Source organism: Megascapheus bottae, chromosome 3, assembly GCF_031878675.1.
Source record: "Megascapheus bottae isolate mThoBot1 chromosome 3, mThoBot2.hap1, whole genome shotgun sequence".
Taxonomy (NCBI): domain Eukaryota; kingdom Metazoa; phylum Chordata; class Mammalia; order Rodentia; family Geomyidae; genus Megascapheus; species Megascapheus bottae.
The window spans coordinates 82,653,139-82,666,702 of NC_143511.1; the positions used below are offsets into that span (position 1 = coordinate 82,653,139).

The following is a 13,564-nucleotide window of genomic DNA, read 5'->3' on the forward strand; positions in this document are numbered from 1 at the left end:
ATACATTGAATTCAAGTACTTTTAAAAATTTTTAAATGAAATAAAAATGTAAAAATCTCTCTTGATCAATATTTACTATATGGTATTCCCACGGGGAGGGGAGGGGGACAAGCACTACACCCTTGCCAGCCTTTGGAGTTTCTCTTCATTCCTTCTTATTCATCCATTACAAATCTCCAGACTTAGATGTTCAAGCATTCCCTGCACCCACTAAAGATAGTTACAGATGTCCAGGACGATTCAAGAACCCAACAACTCCCTTTGAATGCAACTATCTTTTCAATTGTAAACAAGGGCTGAATCCCACCAAATCAGTATAAACTCTGCAACAGGGGCAAAGGTCAAGGAGATGAGAGTTTAGCCTAAGCTCCCACCACCCCCACTAGGTTCAAAAGAATCCTTATCAGAAGGAACTAGCAGGCAAAAGGCCACATTTAAGAGACTTGATTCACCAGTGATGTGACAGATTTGATTAAAGCTTTGGAAGCAGCTCTTGGAATTGTCATGAACACAAAATAACTAAATCACTAAGAGAATGTTGAATCACTAAGAGAATGTCCTGCAGAAACAAAGAGGGGGATGGGTCATAGGGATTCAAGGAGAGAAATCAAGGGAGATTTGTGTCCTTATCTTATTTTGCGTTAGGAACAAACTTGCCTGAGAAGTGAAGTAAACCTAGATAAACCTTAGCTACAGAAGCTATCTTTGGGAACCTTGTCCACAATGAATTATTCATTTTGTATCCAAAATCATTCTAATATATGTAGACCATGCTCATAACACTTCAAAAAGTCTTTATTCATTCTTTAGCACATAAATGACTATATATGTTACAATTTATCATATGTTCCTCTATCCCTTTTTCATTTATTTATTTATTTATTTTTGCCAGTCCTGGGCTTGAGCTCAGGGCCTGAGCACTGTCCTTGGACTTTCTCAAAGCTGCAGCCCTACTACCACTTGAGCAACAGCACCACTTTCAGCCTTTTCTATGTATGTTGTACTGAAGAATGGAACCTGGGTCTTTGTGCATGCTAGGCAAGCACTTTACCATGAGGCCAAACTCATAACCCTGGAGACTGATTCTTTATAGATGCTAGGCAAGTGTTCTATCACTGAACTACACTATTAACATGAGACTTGTTAAAATCAAAAGAGTTACAACCAGGATAAATTAGTTAAAATAGGGGCTCTGATAATGTAGTTCACTATGTCCCTTAGGGTAAACGATTTAACCTCTTCAATTTTCATCTACAAAAATAGGGACTTTTTTCCCAACAATTTTTGTGTTTAATTTTTTAAAACACATGTGGCCAGATGCTCTAATTCTAGCGACTCAGGAAGCTGAGATCTAAGGATCACAGTTCAAAGCCAGCCCAGGCAGAAAAGTCTCCAATTAACCACTCAAAACCCAGAAGTGGAGCTGTGGCTCCAAGTGGTAGAGCAATATAGCCCTGAGCAAAGAGCTCAGGGACTGTGCCGAGGCCCTGAGTTGAAGCTCCACAACAACAACAACAACAAAAAAAAAAAAAAAAAAAAAAAGCACATGAAGGAGCCAGGAGTTTGGCCTAGTGGTTAAAGTGCTTGCCTAGCATGCACGAAGACCCGGGTTCGATTCCTTGGTACCACATACATAGAAAAAAGCCGGAAGTGGTGCTGAGGCTCAAGTGGTAGAGTTCTAGCCTTGAGAAAGTCCAAGGACAGTGCTCAGGCCCTGAGCTCAAGCCCAGGACTGGCAAAAAAAAAAAAAAAAAAAAAAAAAAAAAAAAGCCAAACAAAAAAGCACATGAAGTACTTCGTGTATAGTAAATATTAGCTACTATTATATGATAAAAAACACCTTGAAGTTTATAGTTTATATCTGCTTTTCTGACTAAACCAGAGTCTTTAAGACAGAAACTATATTCTTAGCATGGCAGTCAATGTAGTAAGGAAGAAAAGTTTAATAGTACTAACTGGCCAGGTCCTACAAAAGCAAAACTTGAAACTAGGTAAGGTTATATGACATATCCTTCTGACAACTACCGAATAGAAGCAAAGTGGCTGGTACATAAGGAATACCAAATAAATGTTATTTTCCTTTTTTTTAATTTTTGTCGGTTTGAACTCTGGGTGTTGTCCTTGAGCTTTTCAGCTCAAGACTACCACCCTATCCCTTGAGCCACAGCACCACTTTCCATTTTCCAGTGGTTAACTGGAGATAACAGTCTCATGGACTGGACTTTAGTGCCCAAGCTGGCTTTGGAACTGTGATCCTCAGATCTCAGCCTCCTCAGTAGCTAGGATTACAGGCATGAGCTACCATGCCTGGCCTTTCATTTTATTTATTTATTTATTTATTTATTTATTTATTTATTTATTTATTTATTTATTTATTTTGCCAGTCCTGGGCTTGAGCTCAGGGCCTGAGCACTGTCCTTGGACTTTCTCAAGGCTAGAGCTCTACCACTTGAGCCTCAGCACCACTTCCGGCTTTTTTCTATGTATGTGGTACCAAGGAATCGAACCCGGGTCTTCATGCATGCTAGGCAAGCACTTTAACCACTAGGCCAAACTCCCGGCCCCTCATTTTATTTTTTATTTATTTACTTATTTATTTGCCAGTCCTGGGCTTGGGCTCAGGGCCTGAGCACTGTCCTTGGACTTTCTCAAGGCTTAGCACTCTACCACTTGAGCCTCAGCACCATTTCCAGCTTTTTTTCTATGTATGTGGTACCGAGGACTCAAACCCGGGTCTTCGTGCATGCTAGGCAAGCACTTTACCACTAGGCCAAACTCCCAGCCAATCATGGGGCTTGAACTCAAGGCCTAAGCACTGTCCCTTAGCTTTTTTACTTAAATCAGCACTCTACTTTGAGCCACAGTGCCACTTCTAGTTTTCTGGTGGTTAAATGGTGATATACATCTCATAAACTTTCCTACCAGTGCTGGCTTTAAACTATAACCCTCAGATCTCAGCCTCCTGAGTAGCTGGGATTACAGGAGTGCGCCACTGGTGCCTCACTAGTTATTTCCTTTTCTTTACTTGATTTTGATTGTTAACCTTTAGTTTACATCTAGTATTTAAATGAATATAAACTTCTAAAATAAAAAAATTATGATAGTTTTTACAACTATGAATAAACTCAGTAGGACATGGGACATAATGCTGCATAGAATAATGGCTACTCTAGGTGCCGGTAGAATGCTTGCCTAGCGTGCACAAAGACCAGGGTTTGATTCCTCCGTACCACATACATAGAAAAAAAGCCGAAGTGGTGCTGAGGCTCAAGTGGTAGAGCCTTGAGAAAGTCCAAGGACAGTGCTCAGACCCTGAGCTCAAGCCCAGGACTGACCAAAAAAAAAAAAAAAAAAAAAAAAGAACTTATGGCTACTCCATACATCAGTGTATGACTACAAAATGTACAAAAGGTAGAGCACTTGCCTAGCAAGCCCAAGAATATGACGTTCAAACTTCCATGTCATTAAGTTTAAAAAGTCACCAGGCGCTGGTGACTCATGCCTGTAATCCTAACTACTCAGGAGGCTGAGATCTGAGGATCACGGTTCAAAGCCAGCCCATGCATGAAAGTCCATGAGATTCTTATTTCCAGTTAGAGATAAGACCAGAAGTGGTTCTGTAGCTCAAAGTGGTAGAGCAACACCCTTGAGCTGAAGAGCTCAGAGACATCACTCAGGCCCAGAGTTCAAGCCCCATGACAACAACAACAACAACAAGTCTCCTTGAGATCCCAAAATACCTGAAAGTGAAATAAAAGCCAGAGCAAGATAGTGTTAGCAAGCTGATAAGCTGTCTTCATATAAACTCCTCTTAATCTTGTGTGTTTATCCCGCATTATACACAAATCCCCCTTTTTGGTGGATGTATTCCATGGATGATATGAGAGACCAAAGATTAAATTTTCAAAGCTCTATCTCCCCTTCTGCCCCCAAAAGCTCTATTGTTTGTTTTTTGAAAGACAAAAGCAGCTTTAATTATATTTACATCCAACAAATCTTTTTAGGAACAATCTCCCTACTGAACAGTTTAGGAGCAAGATGGTAAGGCATTCCCCAAGTTAGAGTGGACAAAAAGGATTAGAACCAAAAGAAATGCTAGTTCTTCTTTTAAAACCAAATGAACAAGCCCAGTGAGTGTGGTGGCTCACTCCTCTAATCCTAGCTACTCAAGAGGCTGAGATCTGAGAATTGAGGTTCAAAGCCAGCTCCGGCAACACAAAGCCTTGGGACTCTTATGTCCAATTAATCATTAGAAAACAGAAAGTGGGACTGGAAGTGGGTCTGTGGCTCCAGGAGTAGGGTGGCAGCCTTCAGCTGGAGAACTCACGGACAGAGCCCAGGGCCAGAGGTTCAAGCCCCATGACCCATAAAAGAAAACAAAACAAAAAAAACAACCTCATATCTCTTTCTAAGGTGCTAGGCAAGCACTTTACCACTAGGCCCCCTATGCCATTGTTTTTTTTTTTTTTTTGCCAGTCCTGGGCTTGAGCTCAGAGCCTGAGCACTGTCCTTGGATTTTCTCAAGGCTAGAGCTCTACCACTTGAGCCTCAGCACCACTTCCGGCTTTTTTTCTATGTATGTGGTACCGAGGAATCGAACCTGGGTCTTCATTCATGCTAGGCAAGCACTTTAACCACTAGGCCAAACTCCCAACCCGCCATTGTTTTTTTATGTGTTTTTTTTTTTTTCATTGCTAGTCCTGGGGCTTGAACTCAGGGTCTAGTAACTGTCCTTGGGTTTTTTTCAAAGCTAGCACTCTACTACTTGAGCACCAGCACCACTTCTGGCTTTTTCTATGTGTGTGGTTCAAAGGAATCAAATCTAGGACAACTTCATACATGCCAGGCAAGCACTCTACCATTAGGCTATGCTCCCAGCCCTACAAGTGTTTTTAAAGTGGAAATGACTCATTTTTCCTCTATGTTTTTTACTGTATCTTACTTTGTGCATTAAGCTCAGGGTCTTGTACTTTCGAAGGAGCTCTGACACTAAGGCATACCTCTACTCTCTTTTTGTACTGATTTTTTCTGAGACAGGTTCTCAATTTTCCTAGGGTAAAGAACCTGGACAGTTACTCTGCCACCTATTCTTCAATTCCCACTGTAGCTAAGATGACAGGCATGTGAAACTTGGAGTTCTAACCCCACCCAGTACAATCAATCAATCAATCAATCAACCAACCAACCACAGCTAAAAAGCTTCTAATTATCCTGTTTAATATTCAAATACTTGCTTTCTTTTGGACAGTATAAGCTGAACATCAGACAAGAACCAATATATAAGGGCTGGGAGTTTGGCCTAGTGGTAGAGAACTTGTCTAGCATGCACAAAGACAGGGGTTCAATTCCGCAGTACCACATACACAGAAAAAGCCAGAAATGGTGTGGTGGCTCAGGGTAGAACACTAGCCTTGAGGAAAGCCCAAGGACAGTGCTCAGGCCCTGAGTTCAAGCCCTAGGACTGGCAAAAAAAAAAATCATCATAAACCAAAAAGAACATTCATCTTCAACTCTGTAAGCTCAATTAAAACAAATATTTTCAAATTTACTCAATGTTTACTCTAGATATAATTATTTTAGGATATTAGCAAATAAAAAATGAAATTCATGTATATACATCAAAAATTGATGAATATATTTGCTGAAATAGATGGTGAGAGACAAAATTGTACTAAGGAGGGAGAACAGCTGTTGCTAATCCAGCTATTTCCCCTTTGACCCTCAATGTGCCCAATAAGTGAACAGTATCAATTGTTTCCCTACATTATGTGCTGTTAACAATCCCTGAGAGGCATGAAAGGAATTAATAATTTAGCCTAGAAAGCTGACAGCCTTTATTGGGGAACCCCCTGTCTATGGGACAGAAATCAGAGCAAGAGCTATCCTAAAGTCACAGGTCCCTTTACTGTTCCTATTTTATAGCCTAATTGGCCCCCAAACATAAATCAATTATTTCTCCTGTTTTAAGCAACAATGAGTTCTATTCTCAAACTTCCCTTGTATCAAGTTGGTCCTTGTTCTCTTTTGAGTTTTATAGCTACATGGTAAACATGATGGCTAATGAAAAAAACTTGGGGAGCAGGGCAAAGTAGGGTTATTTGGAAACAGAAGCACAGAAAGGTTATGCTGCTGTGAACTTCTCTTGACCTTTGACTGCCCTTGTTCCAAGCTTATGCTAATGGGCATGGTATAAGGACACTTCTTGTAGAAATGAACTTAGCCTGAACCTGTGCCATAACATTGGACTCCAGGAAGTCCAGGAATCATAGGAAGCAGTGTGAGCAACAGCTTATATTCTAAACACAGCTGCCAATCTGCTCCAACAGAAAAGTTTAAGTGAAAGGATATTGAATGGGATAAAGTATAATCTTAACTAGTTCTAACACATCTTATCTGCTGACCTAAATTTGCTGTCTACAACAACTGCTAGGAATTAATGGAAATTAGTTGCAAATATATTTCCTGTTACAAAATTAGCAAGTATAAACAGACCTTCTCCACGAGGAATTCTGAGGTGAGAGACCTTAGGCTTCTTAATTCCTAAGTTACAACAAAGAGAAATCCCTATTCTTCTCCATCTAATGTGCACAACTCAGAAGGGTTGACATAGGAATATTCATTCCTGCTTTAGAACAGACAAAATTTTCAGTATCAGAAAACAATTTAACACATATGCACAGCTAATCTGAGTGTAGAGGTTTACAATAACTTAGTAGAGCTTAGGGTGTGTATTTGGATCCCAAGACTGCTATCAACTGAAGTGATAAATTTTTACTTTTATCTTTTTTTTTTAGGTACTAAAGATTGAACTCAGGGCCTTGGGCTTACACTCTTATACATATCATTTGTGATATGCTTCCAGGCCCTTTTTGCATTATTTAAAGTATGGTCTCCCTTTATGCCTGGACTCATGGACTATATATAATCCTCCTACTTGTACTTTCCCATGTTACTGGGGATGACAGGCATATGCTACTGCACTCAATCATTGTGCTTGCTCTGGGACTGGGATAACAGGTATATGCCAACAAGCCTAGACATTGGCTGAGGTGGGAGTTTCAAGAATTTCTGTTTCCTGGTGGGGGAGGAACCCCTCCCCCACAATCCACTACTCTCCACCTCCCAAGCAGCTAGGATTACAGGCCTGAAACACCATGTCCCAAGTTTATTTATCATTATAATTGAATTAGTTATTTCAAGAAGAATGAAAGTACTATCAACTTTCTTTTTTCTTTTTTTTGCCAGTCCTGGGCTTGGGCTCAGGGCCTGAGCACTGTCCTTGGACTTTTTTCTCAAGGCTAGAGCTCTACCACTTGAGCCTCAGCACCACTTCTGACTTTTTTCTATGTATGTGGTACCAAGGAATTGAACTCGGGTCTTCGTGCTTGCTAGGCAAGCACTCTACCACTAGGCCAAACTCCCGGCCCCGTACTATCAACTTTCTAAAGATAATAGTTATTACTTAGAATACTACTTTCATATGCAAGTAAAATTTTAAAAAGAAAAGACTATCTTACACTATATATGTATATTTTAATTAATTTATTTTTTTTTTTGCCAATCCTGGGGCTTGAACTCAAGGCCTGGGCACTGTGTCCTTGGGCATTCCTCAAGACCAGGACTCTACCACTTGAGCCACAGCACAACTTCCAGCTTTTCTATGTATGTGGTACCAAGGAATCAAACCCAAGGTCTTCATGCATGCTAGACAAGCACTCTACCACTAGGCCAAACTCCCAGCCCCACATTGTAATTTTTAAAGACAAGTAAATTTTTGGTGACTCCCATTCTATACATATAGGTAAAAATTATGGTTATTCTCATAGGCTAGAAAAATATGTAAATCTTATCTGGTGAGATATCTAATGTAGAAATGTTAAAAGACCTAAAATGACTTTACTCCAAAAAAGAATAGAGCAAGAACTACACAATCATTTGAACAACTCTGGAGTCTAGGACTGGGCAAAAGAAACACATAGGTAGTGTCTTACAAACTCAGTTTTCAATTGTTTGCTAAATAGCAAATTATCCTTCTTAAAGTTTAACATGCTTCTAAACCAGATGCTGATGGCTCATGTCTGTTATCCCAGCTATTCAAGAAGCTGAGATTTGAGGATTGCAGTTTGAAGCCAGTCCAGACAGGAAAGGCCAATTTGACTCCAATCTCCAAGTAACCACCAAAAACCCAAAAGTAGACCAAGTGGTAGAACACTTGCCTTGAGCAAAAAAATGCTAAGAGACAGTGGCCAAGCCCTGAGTTCAAATTCCTGGACTGGCACACACACACACAAAAAAGTTTCTAAGGAATGAATCAAGAAACTAATTAGGGTCAGGAATTTGGCCCAGTGGTAGAGTGCTTGCCTAGCATACACAAAGCCCTGGGTTAGATTCCTCACTACCAAACACATAGAAAAAGCCAGAAGTAGTGCTATGGCTCAAGTGGTAGAGTTGTAGCCTTGAGCAAGACCAAGGCCCCAGGACTGGCAAAAAGAAAAAGAAAAAAGAAATGAAACAAATGAAACAAATTGACTTTACCTTTTCTCCTCCTGCCTAAGAGAATGGAAAATAGTGTATTTATCCAAAACTATTGACATTCTAGAGTTATAGATGTAAAACAGATTCTGAACTTTGTGTTTATGTTCCAGTACTGAGGCTTAAGCTGAGGGCCTTTCACTTGGCTTTTTTGCTCAAGACTGGCACTCTGACACTTGAGACACAAACAGCTCCATTTCAGACTTTTGCTGGTTAAGTGGAGATAAGAGTCACGTGGGCCTTTCCTACCAGGGCTCGCTTCAATCCACAATTCTGAGATTTTAGCCTCCTGAATAACTGGGATTACAGACCTGAACCATCAATGCCTGGTGAAATTTTAAAATTTATAACTTCCAAAAAAGACAAATCTAGCTGGGTGCAGTGGCTCAGGTCTGTAATCCTAGCTACTCGGGAGGCTGAGATCTAAGGATCTCGGTTTAAAGCCAGCCCGACTAAAAAGTCCGAGAGGCTTATCTCCAATTAATCACCAGAAAACTGAATGGTGCTGTGGCTCCAGGGGTAGGGCAGAAGAGCTGAAGAGCTCAGGGGTAGCGCCTAGGCCCAGAGCTCAAGTCCTACAAGGGGGGGGGGGGAAAAAAAAAGACAACTCTGGTTGAAGTCATAAAGAAGCTGCCTAGCAGACAATAAATTCAAAATCCAGTACCATAAATAAAAGACAATTATCATTTGACCTTTTTTTTTATTGTTGTTGGCTGTAGGGCTTGAACTCTGGGCCTGAGCTTTGTCCGTGAGCTCTTCAGCTCAAGGCTACTCCCCTACCCCTTGAGCTACAGTGCCACTTCCAGTTTCTGGTAATTAATTGGAGGTAAGAGTGTCATGGACTTTTTTTTTATTGCCCGTGCTGGCTTTGAACCATGATCCTCAGATCTCAACCTCTTGAATAGCTAGGATTACGGGTGTGAGCCACTACACCCGGCTCATTTGACCTTTTATTATTAAAAAATTAAGGTCTGTTCACAGAGAAAACTCAAATATCTTATTTCTCACAATTATAACCATGTCCTCAAACACTGCACAATACAGTGGGAACACAGGAAATTCAAATGACTATGAACAAGACTTACATGATCCTGAAAAATATCATTGAACTGAACTAAACTTTTTTTTTTTTTTTTTTTTTTTTTTGCCAGTCATGGGCTTGAGCTCAGGGCTTGAGCACTGTCCTTGGACTTTCTCAAGGTTAGAGCTCTACCACTTGAGCCTCAGCACCATTTCTGGCTTTTTTCTATGTATGTGGTACCGAGGAATTGAACCCGGGTCTTCGTGCATGCTAGGCAAGCACTCTACCACTAGGCCAAACTCCCGGCCCTGAACTAAACTTTTGAAACAGTCATTCGCATATCTTAACCTTACTGACTTTCAAGGACAGGAGCTTGTGATAGACAGAGTGCTTATTTAATGAGGCCCAGAGTTCAAATTCTATGTGGCCAAAAAAGAAAACTATAGATGAAAATGTCTTACAAATTAAACTGATAAAGGTTATTCATTATAAATTTCTAAACAAAATTTAATCCTTCTTTGAACTAAACTGTCAAAACTAGACAATATTTTTAAAAAGTGGTTATGAGCATGCAATTATACATGTGTATCAATGTGGTTTCATTGGAGGATAGAGAATACAGCAAGGAATTGATATTAATATGAACTTTCACAAAATCAACAACCTATTAAATGTATACATATTGGCCCTTGAAAAATATTTGGAAAAGAGCAGGGCATAGTGGCTCACTCCTGTAATCCTAGCTACTCAGGAGGTTGAGATCTGAGGATCACAGTTCAAAGTCATCCCTGGCACTAAACACAGTGAGAATTTTTTTTTTTTTTTTTTTGCCAGTCCTGAGCTTGAGCTCAGGGCCTGAACACTTGGACTTTCCCAAGGCTAGAGCTCTACCACCTGAGCCACAGCACCACTTCTGGCTTTTTTCTATATATGTGGTACTGAGGAATTGAACCGGGCCTTCATGCATACTAGGCAAACACTCTATCACTAGTCCAAACTCCCCATCCTAAACACCCTAAAAAGACAGCATGCCACTTCTGAGCCAACTAAATAAAGCTTATTAATGACACCTTTAGTAATACATTTATAAATATATATTTACACTATTTTCTTACCAACAAAAATTCAGAACTTACTAGTGCCTGGATCCAGCTCTGTCAATTCATCCTGACAGAAACCTAAAGAAAAAAAACAGTAGGATGGAAAATATTATGATTTGTAAGATACTCCGAGCTAAATAAAAAGACTGAAAAAACAAGAGCTATGACTCAATATTTGTGTACCCAATGCTATGGACATAGTATTGGAAATGGAAACACAACTACACAGACATAAAAATTTATGACTGAACAGAGATAATGTTTAATTACATAGATTAATACGTATCTATGACATACAAACCCTCAGCCTAATTTTAATTATGTTCTAAAATCTAAGTGCCTGTGATTGTATATATAGATTCCTTTCCTTAATACTTGTTTGTTAAACATGCCATTTGAAATAAGATGAAAAATCAATGTTAATAAATTCTTTAATAAAAAAATATTGAAAAAAAAAAGTATCAGATGGTGTTACAAACTTCAGACTCAGAAGTCAGATTGATTTGTGATTCAATTTGAATCCTCAACATAACCTTTAACTACTATTTCTGTCTGAGTTTCCACGTAGCCAACTTAAAACATAAAGGGAGATAATAGTACTTACCACAGATGCAAGAGTACAAACTGAAAATCTTTTTTTTTTTGGTCGGTCTTGGGGCTTGAACTCAGGGCTTGAACAGTGTTACTGGGCTTTCCTCAAGGCTAGCTCTCTACCACTTGAGCCACAGCACTACTTCCAACTTTTTCTATATGTGTGATACCGATGAATCAAACCCGGGTCTTCATGCATACTGGGTAAGCACTCTACCACTAGGACAAACTCCGGCCCTAAAAATCTTTTTTTTTTTTTTTTTTTATAGTATTTTATTGTTGAGGTGATGTGTAGAGGGGTTTACACTTGCATTCGTCCAATTTAAAATCTTAAGCAGGAGCTAGTGGCTCATGCTAGGATTACAATCCTAAGAGATCTGAAAATCAACAAAGAGTAGAAAAGTCCAGAGGCTCTCATCTGTAACCAGCAAAAAGCTAGATGTGTGGTTCAAGCACCAAGCTTGAGTTGAAAAAACCAAGGGAGAAGGTAAAAGTCCTCAATTCAAGCCCTAGTTCTAACACACCCAAATAAACAACAACACAATAATCACAAGGATGCCCAAGTCAACTGGAATAAAAATTCATAAGTAAATTACAATTTACTTAATACCTGTCATGTTCTACAATGTTATGAATTATTTCCAAAAAGAAAATAAAACTAAGCTGGGAACCAGTGGTTCACACCTGATATCCTTGCTGAAATCTAATGATCATAGTTCAAAGCAACACCAGGCAGAAAAGACCACGAGACCACTACCAAAAACCAGAAGCAGAGCTGTAGCTCAAGTGACAGAGTGCCAGCCTTGAGCCGATTTCTGAACAGTTTTGGTCACATCACTCAAACTTGCTATATCGTTTCTTGTCTTTCTGTGTTCTCATTATCAACCTCCTCTTCTTCTTCCTGATTAAAAAATTATTTACCCTTCAAGACCCAGATGAAATATCAGCCACCACCAGGTGCTGGTAGCTCATGCCTGTAATCCTACACAGGAGGCTGAAATCTGAGGATCTCCATTCAAAGCTGACTCTTATCTCCAATTAATCAACAGAAAGAGTAGCACTGTGGTTCAAGTGGTACTAGCTTTAAGCTGAAGAGCTCAGGGAGAGCAACCGGGCCCAGAGTTCAAGCCCTACAACTGACACAAAAAAATAAAAAATAAATAGAAAGAGCGCCAGGAGTGTGGTCTAGCAATAGAGTGCTTGCCTAGCATGCACAAAGACCAGGGTTCAATTCCTCAGTACCATATACACAGAAAAAAGCCAGAAGTGTTGCTGTGGCTCAAATGGTAGAGTATTAATCTTGAGGGATGCCCAAGGGCAGTGCTCAGGCCCTGAATCCAAGCCCCAGGACTTGCAAAAATAAAAATAAAAATAAAAATAAGGAAGCAAATAAATAAATCAATGGGGAAAAAAAAGCTCTAAAAGTGTAGGGACCATGTCATATCCATATACAGAACTAGTTGTATGCTAAAAATATTATAGAAGGTCTCCAAATGTTAAGATGAACTACATAGAAGAGACAATTCTTCCTTTAGTCTAGTAAATGAAAGTCATAGAATCAGAAGATCTAAATTTAGACTGGTCAATGTATGGAAAATCTGAACAAGGAGACTGAGTCTAAAATATTAGGGTTCTGTTAAGCTGCTAAAAACAGCTGAGGTGTCTCATCTCAGAATACCTTTTTTTTTTTTTTTTTTTTGCCAGTCCTGGGCTTGAGCTCAGGGCCTGAGCACTGTCCTTGGATTTTCTCAAGGCTAGAGCTCTACCACTTGAGCCACAGCACCACTTCCGGCTTTTTTCTATGTATATGGTACCGAGGAATCGAACCCGGGTCTCCATGCATGCTAGGCAAGCACTTCAACCACTAGGCCAAACTCCCGGCCCCTCAGAATACCTTTAAAGACTACACACAGGCAACAAAAATTATAACTGCTAGCCAGTGAGATGGCTCACACCTGTAATCCTAGCTACTCAGAAGGCTGAGAATTGAAGATCAAGGTTCAAAGCCAACCAGGGCACAAAAGGACCTGAGACTCTGATCTCCAATTAACCTCTAGAAAATGGGAAGTGGGGCTTGGCTCCAAGGTAGTTGGTAGCCTTGAGCTGAAGAGCTCAGGGACAATGGGCAGGCCCAGAGTTCAAGCCCCATGACTCACAAAAAAAAAAAAAAAAAAAAAAAAAATCCATGGAAAAATGCCAGGTTATCTAGTACATTCAGCTACTACAGCAATCAGCAGCAATTTTTCACAATTCTGGAGGGTAGAAGTCCAAGATAAAGACATTGTCAGATTCAGTGTCCAGTGAAAATTGGCCTTCCCAA

General features: G+C 39.9%; 1 protein-coding gene across 2 annotated transcripts in view; it reads right to left on the reverse strand.

The window, feature by feature from the left end:
• Window positions 1–13,564, reverse strand: part of Nr6a1 (nuclear receptor subfamily 6 group A member 1) — a 162,682-nt gene that overhangs the window by 122,964 nt on the left and 26,154 nt on the right. For both annotated transcript variants that reach the window (XM_090330616.1, XM_090330615.1), the window contains exon 2: window positions 10,690–10,731. In XM_090330616.1, the coding sequence (XP_090186742.1) occupies window positions 10,690–10,731 (42 nt within the window). The remainder of the gene's footprint in view (window positions 1–10,689; window positions 10,732–13,564) is intronic.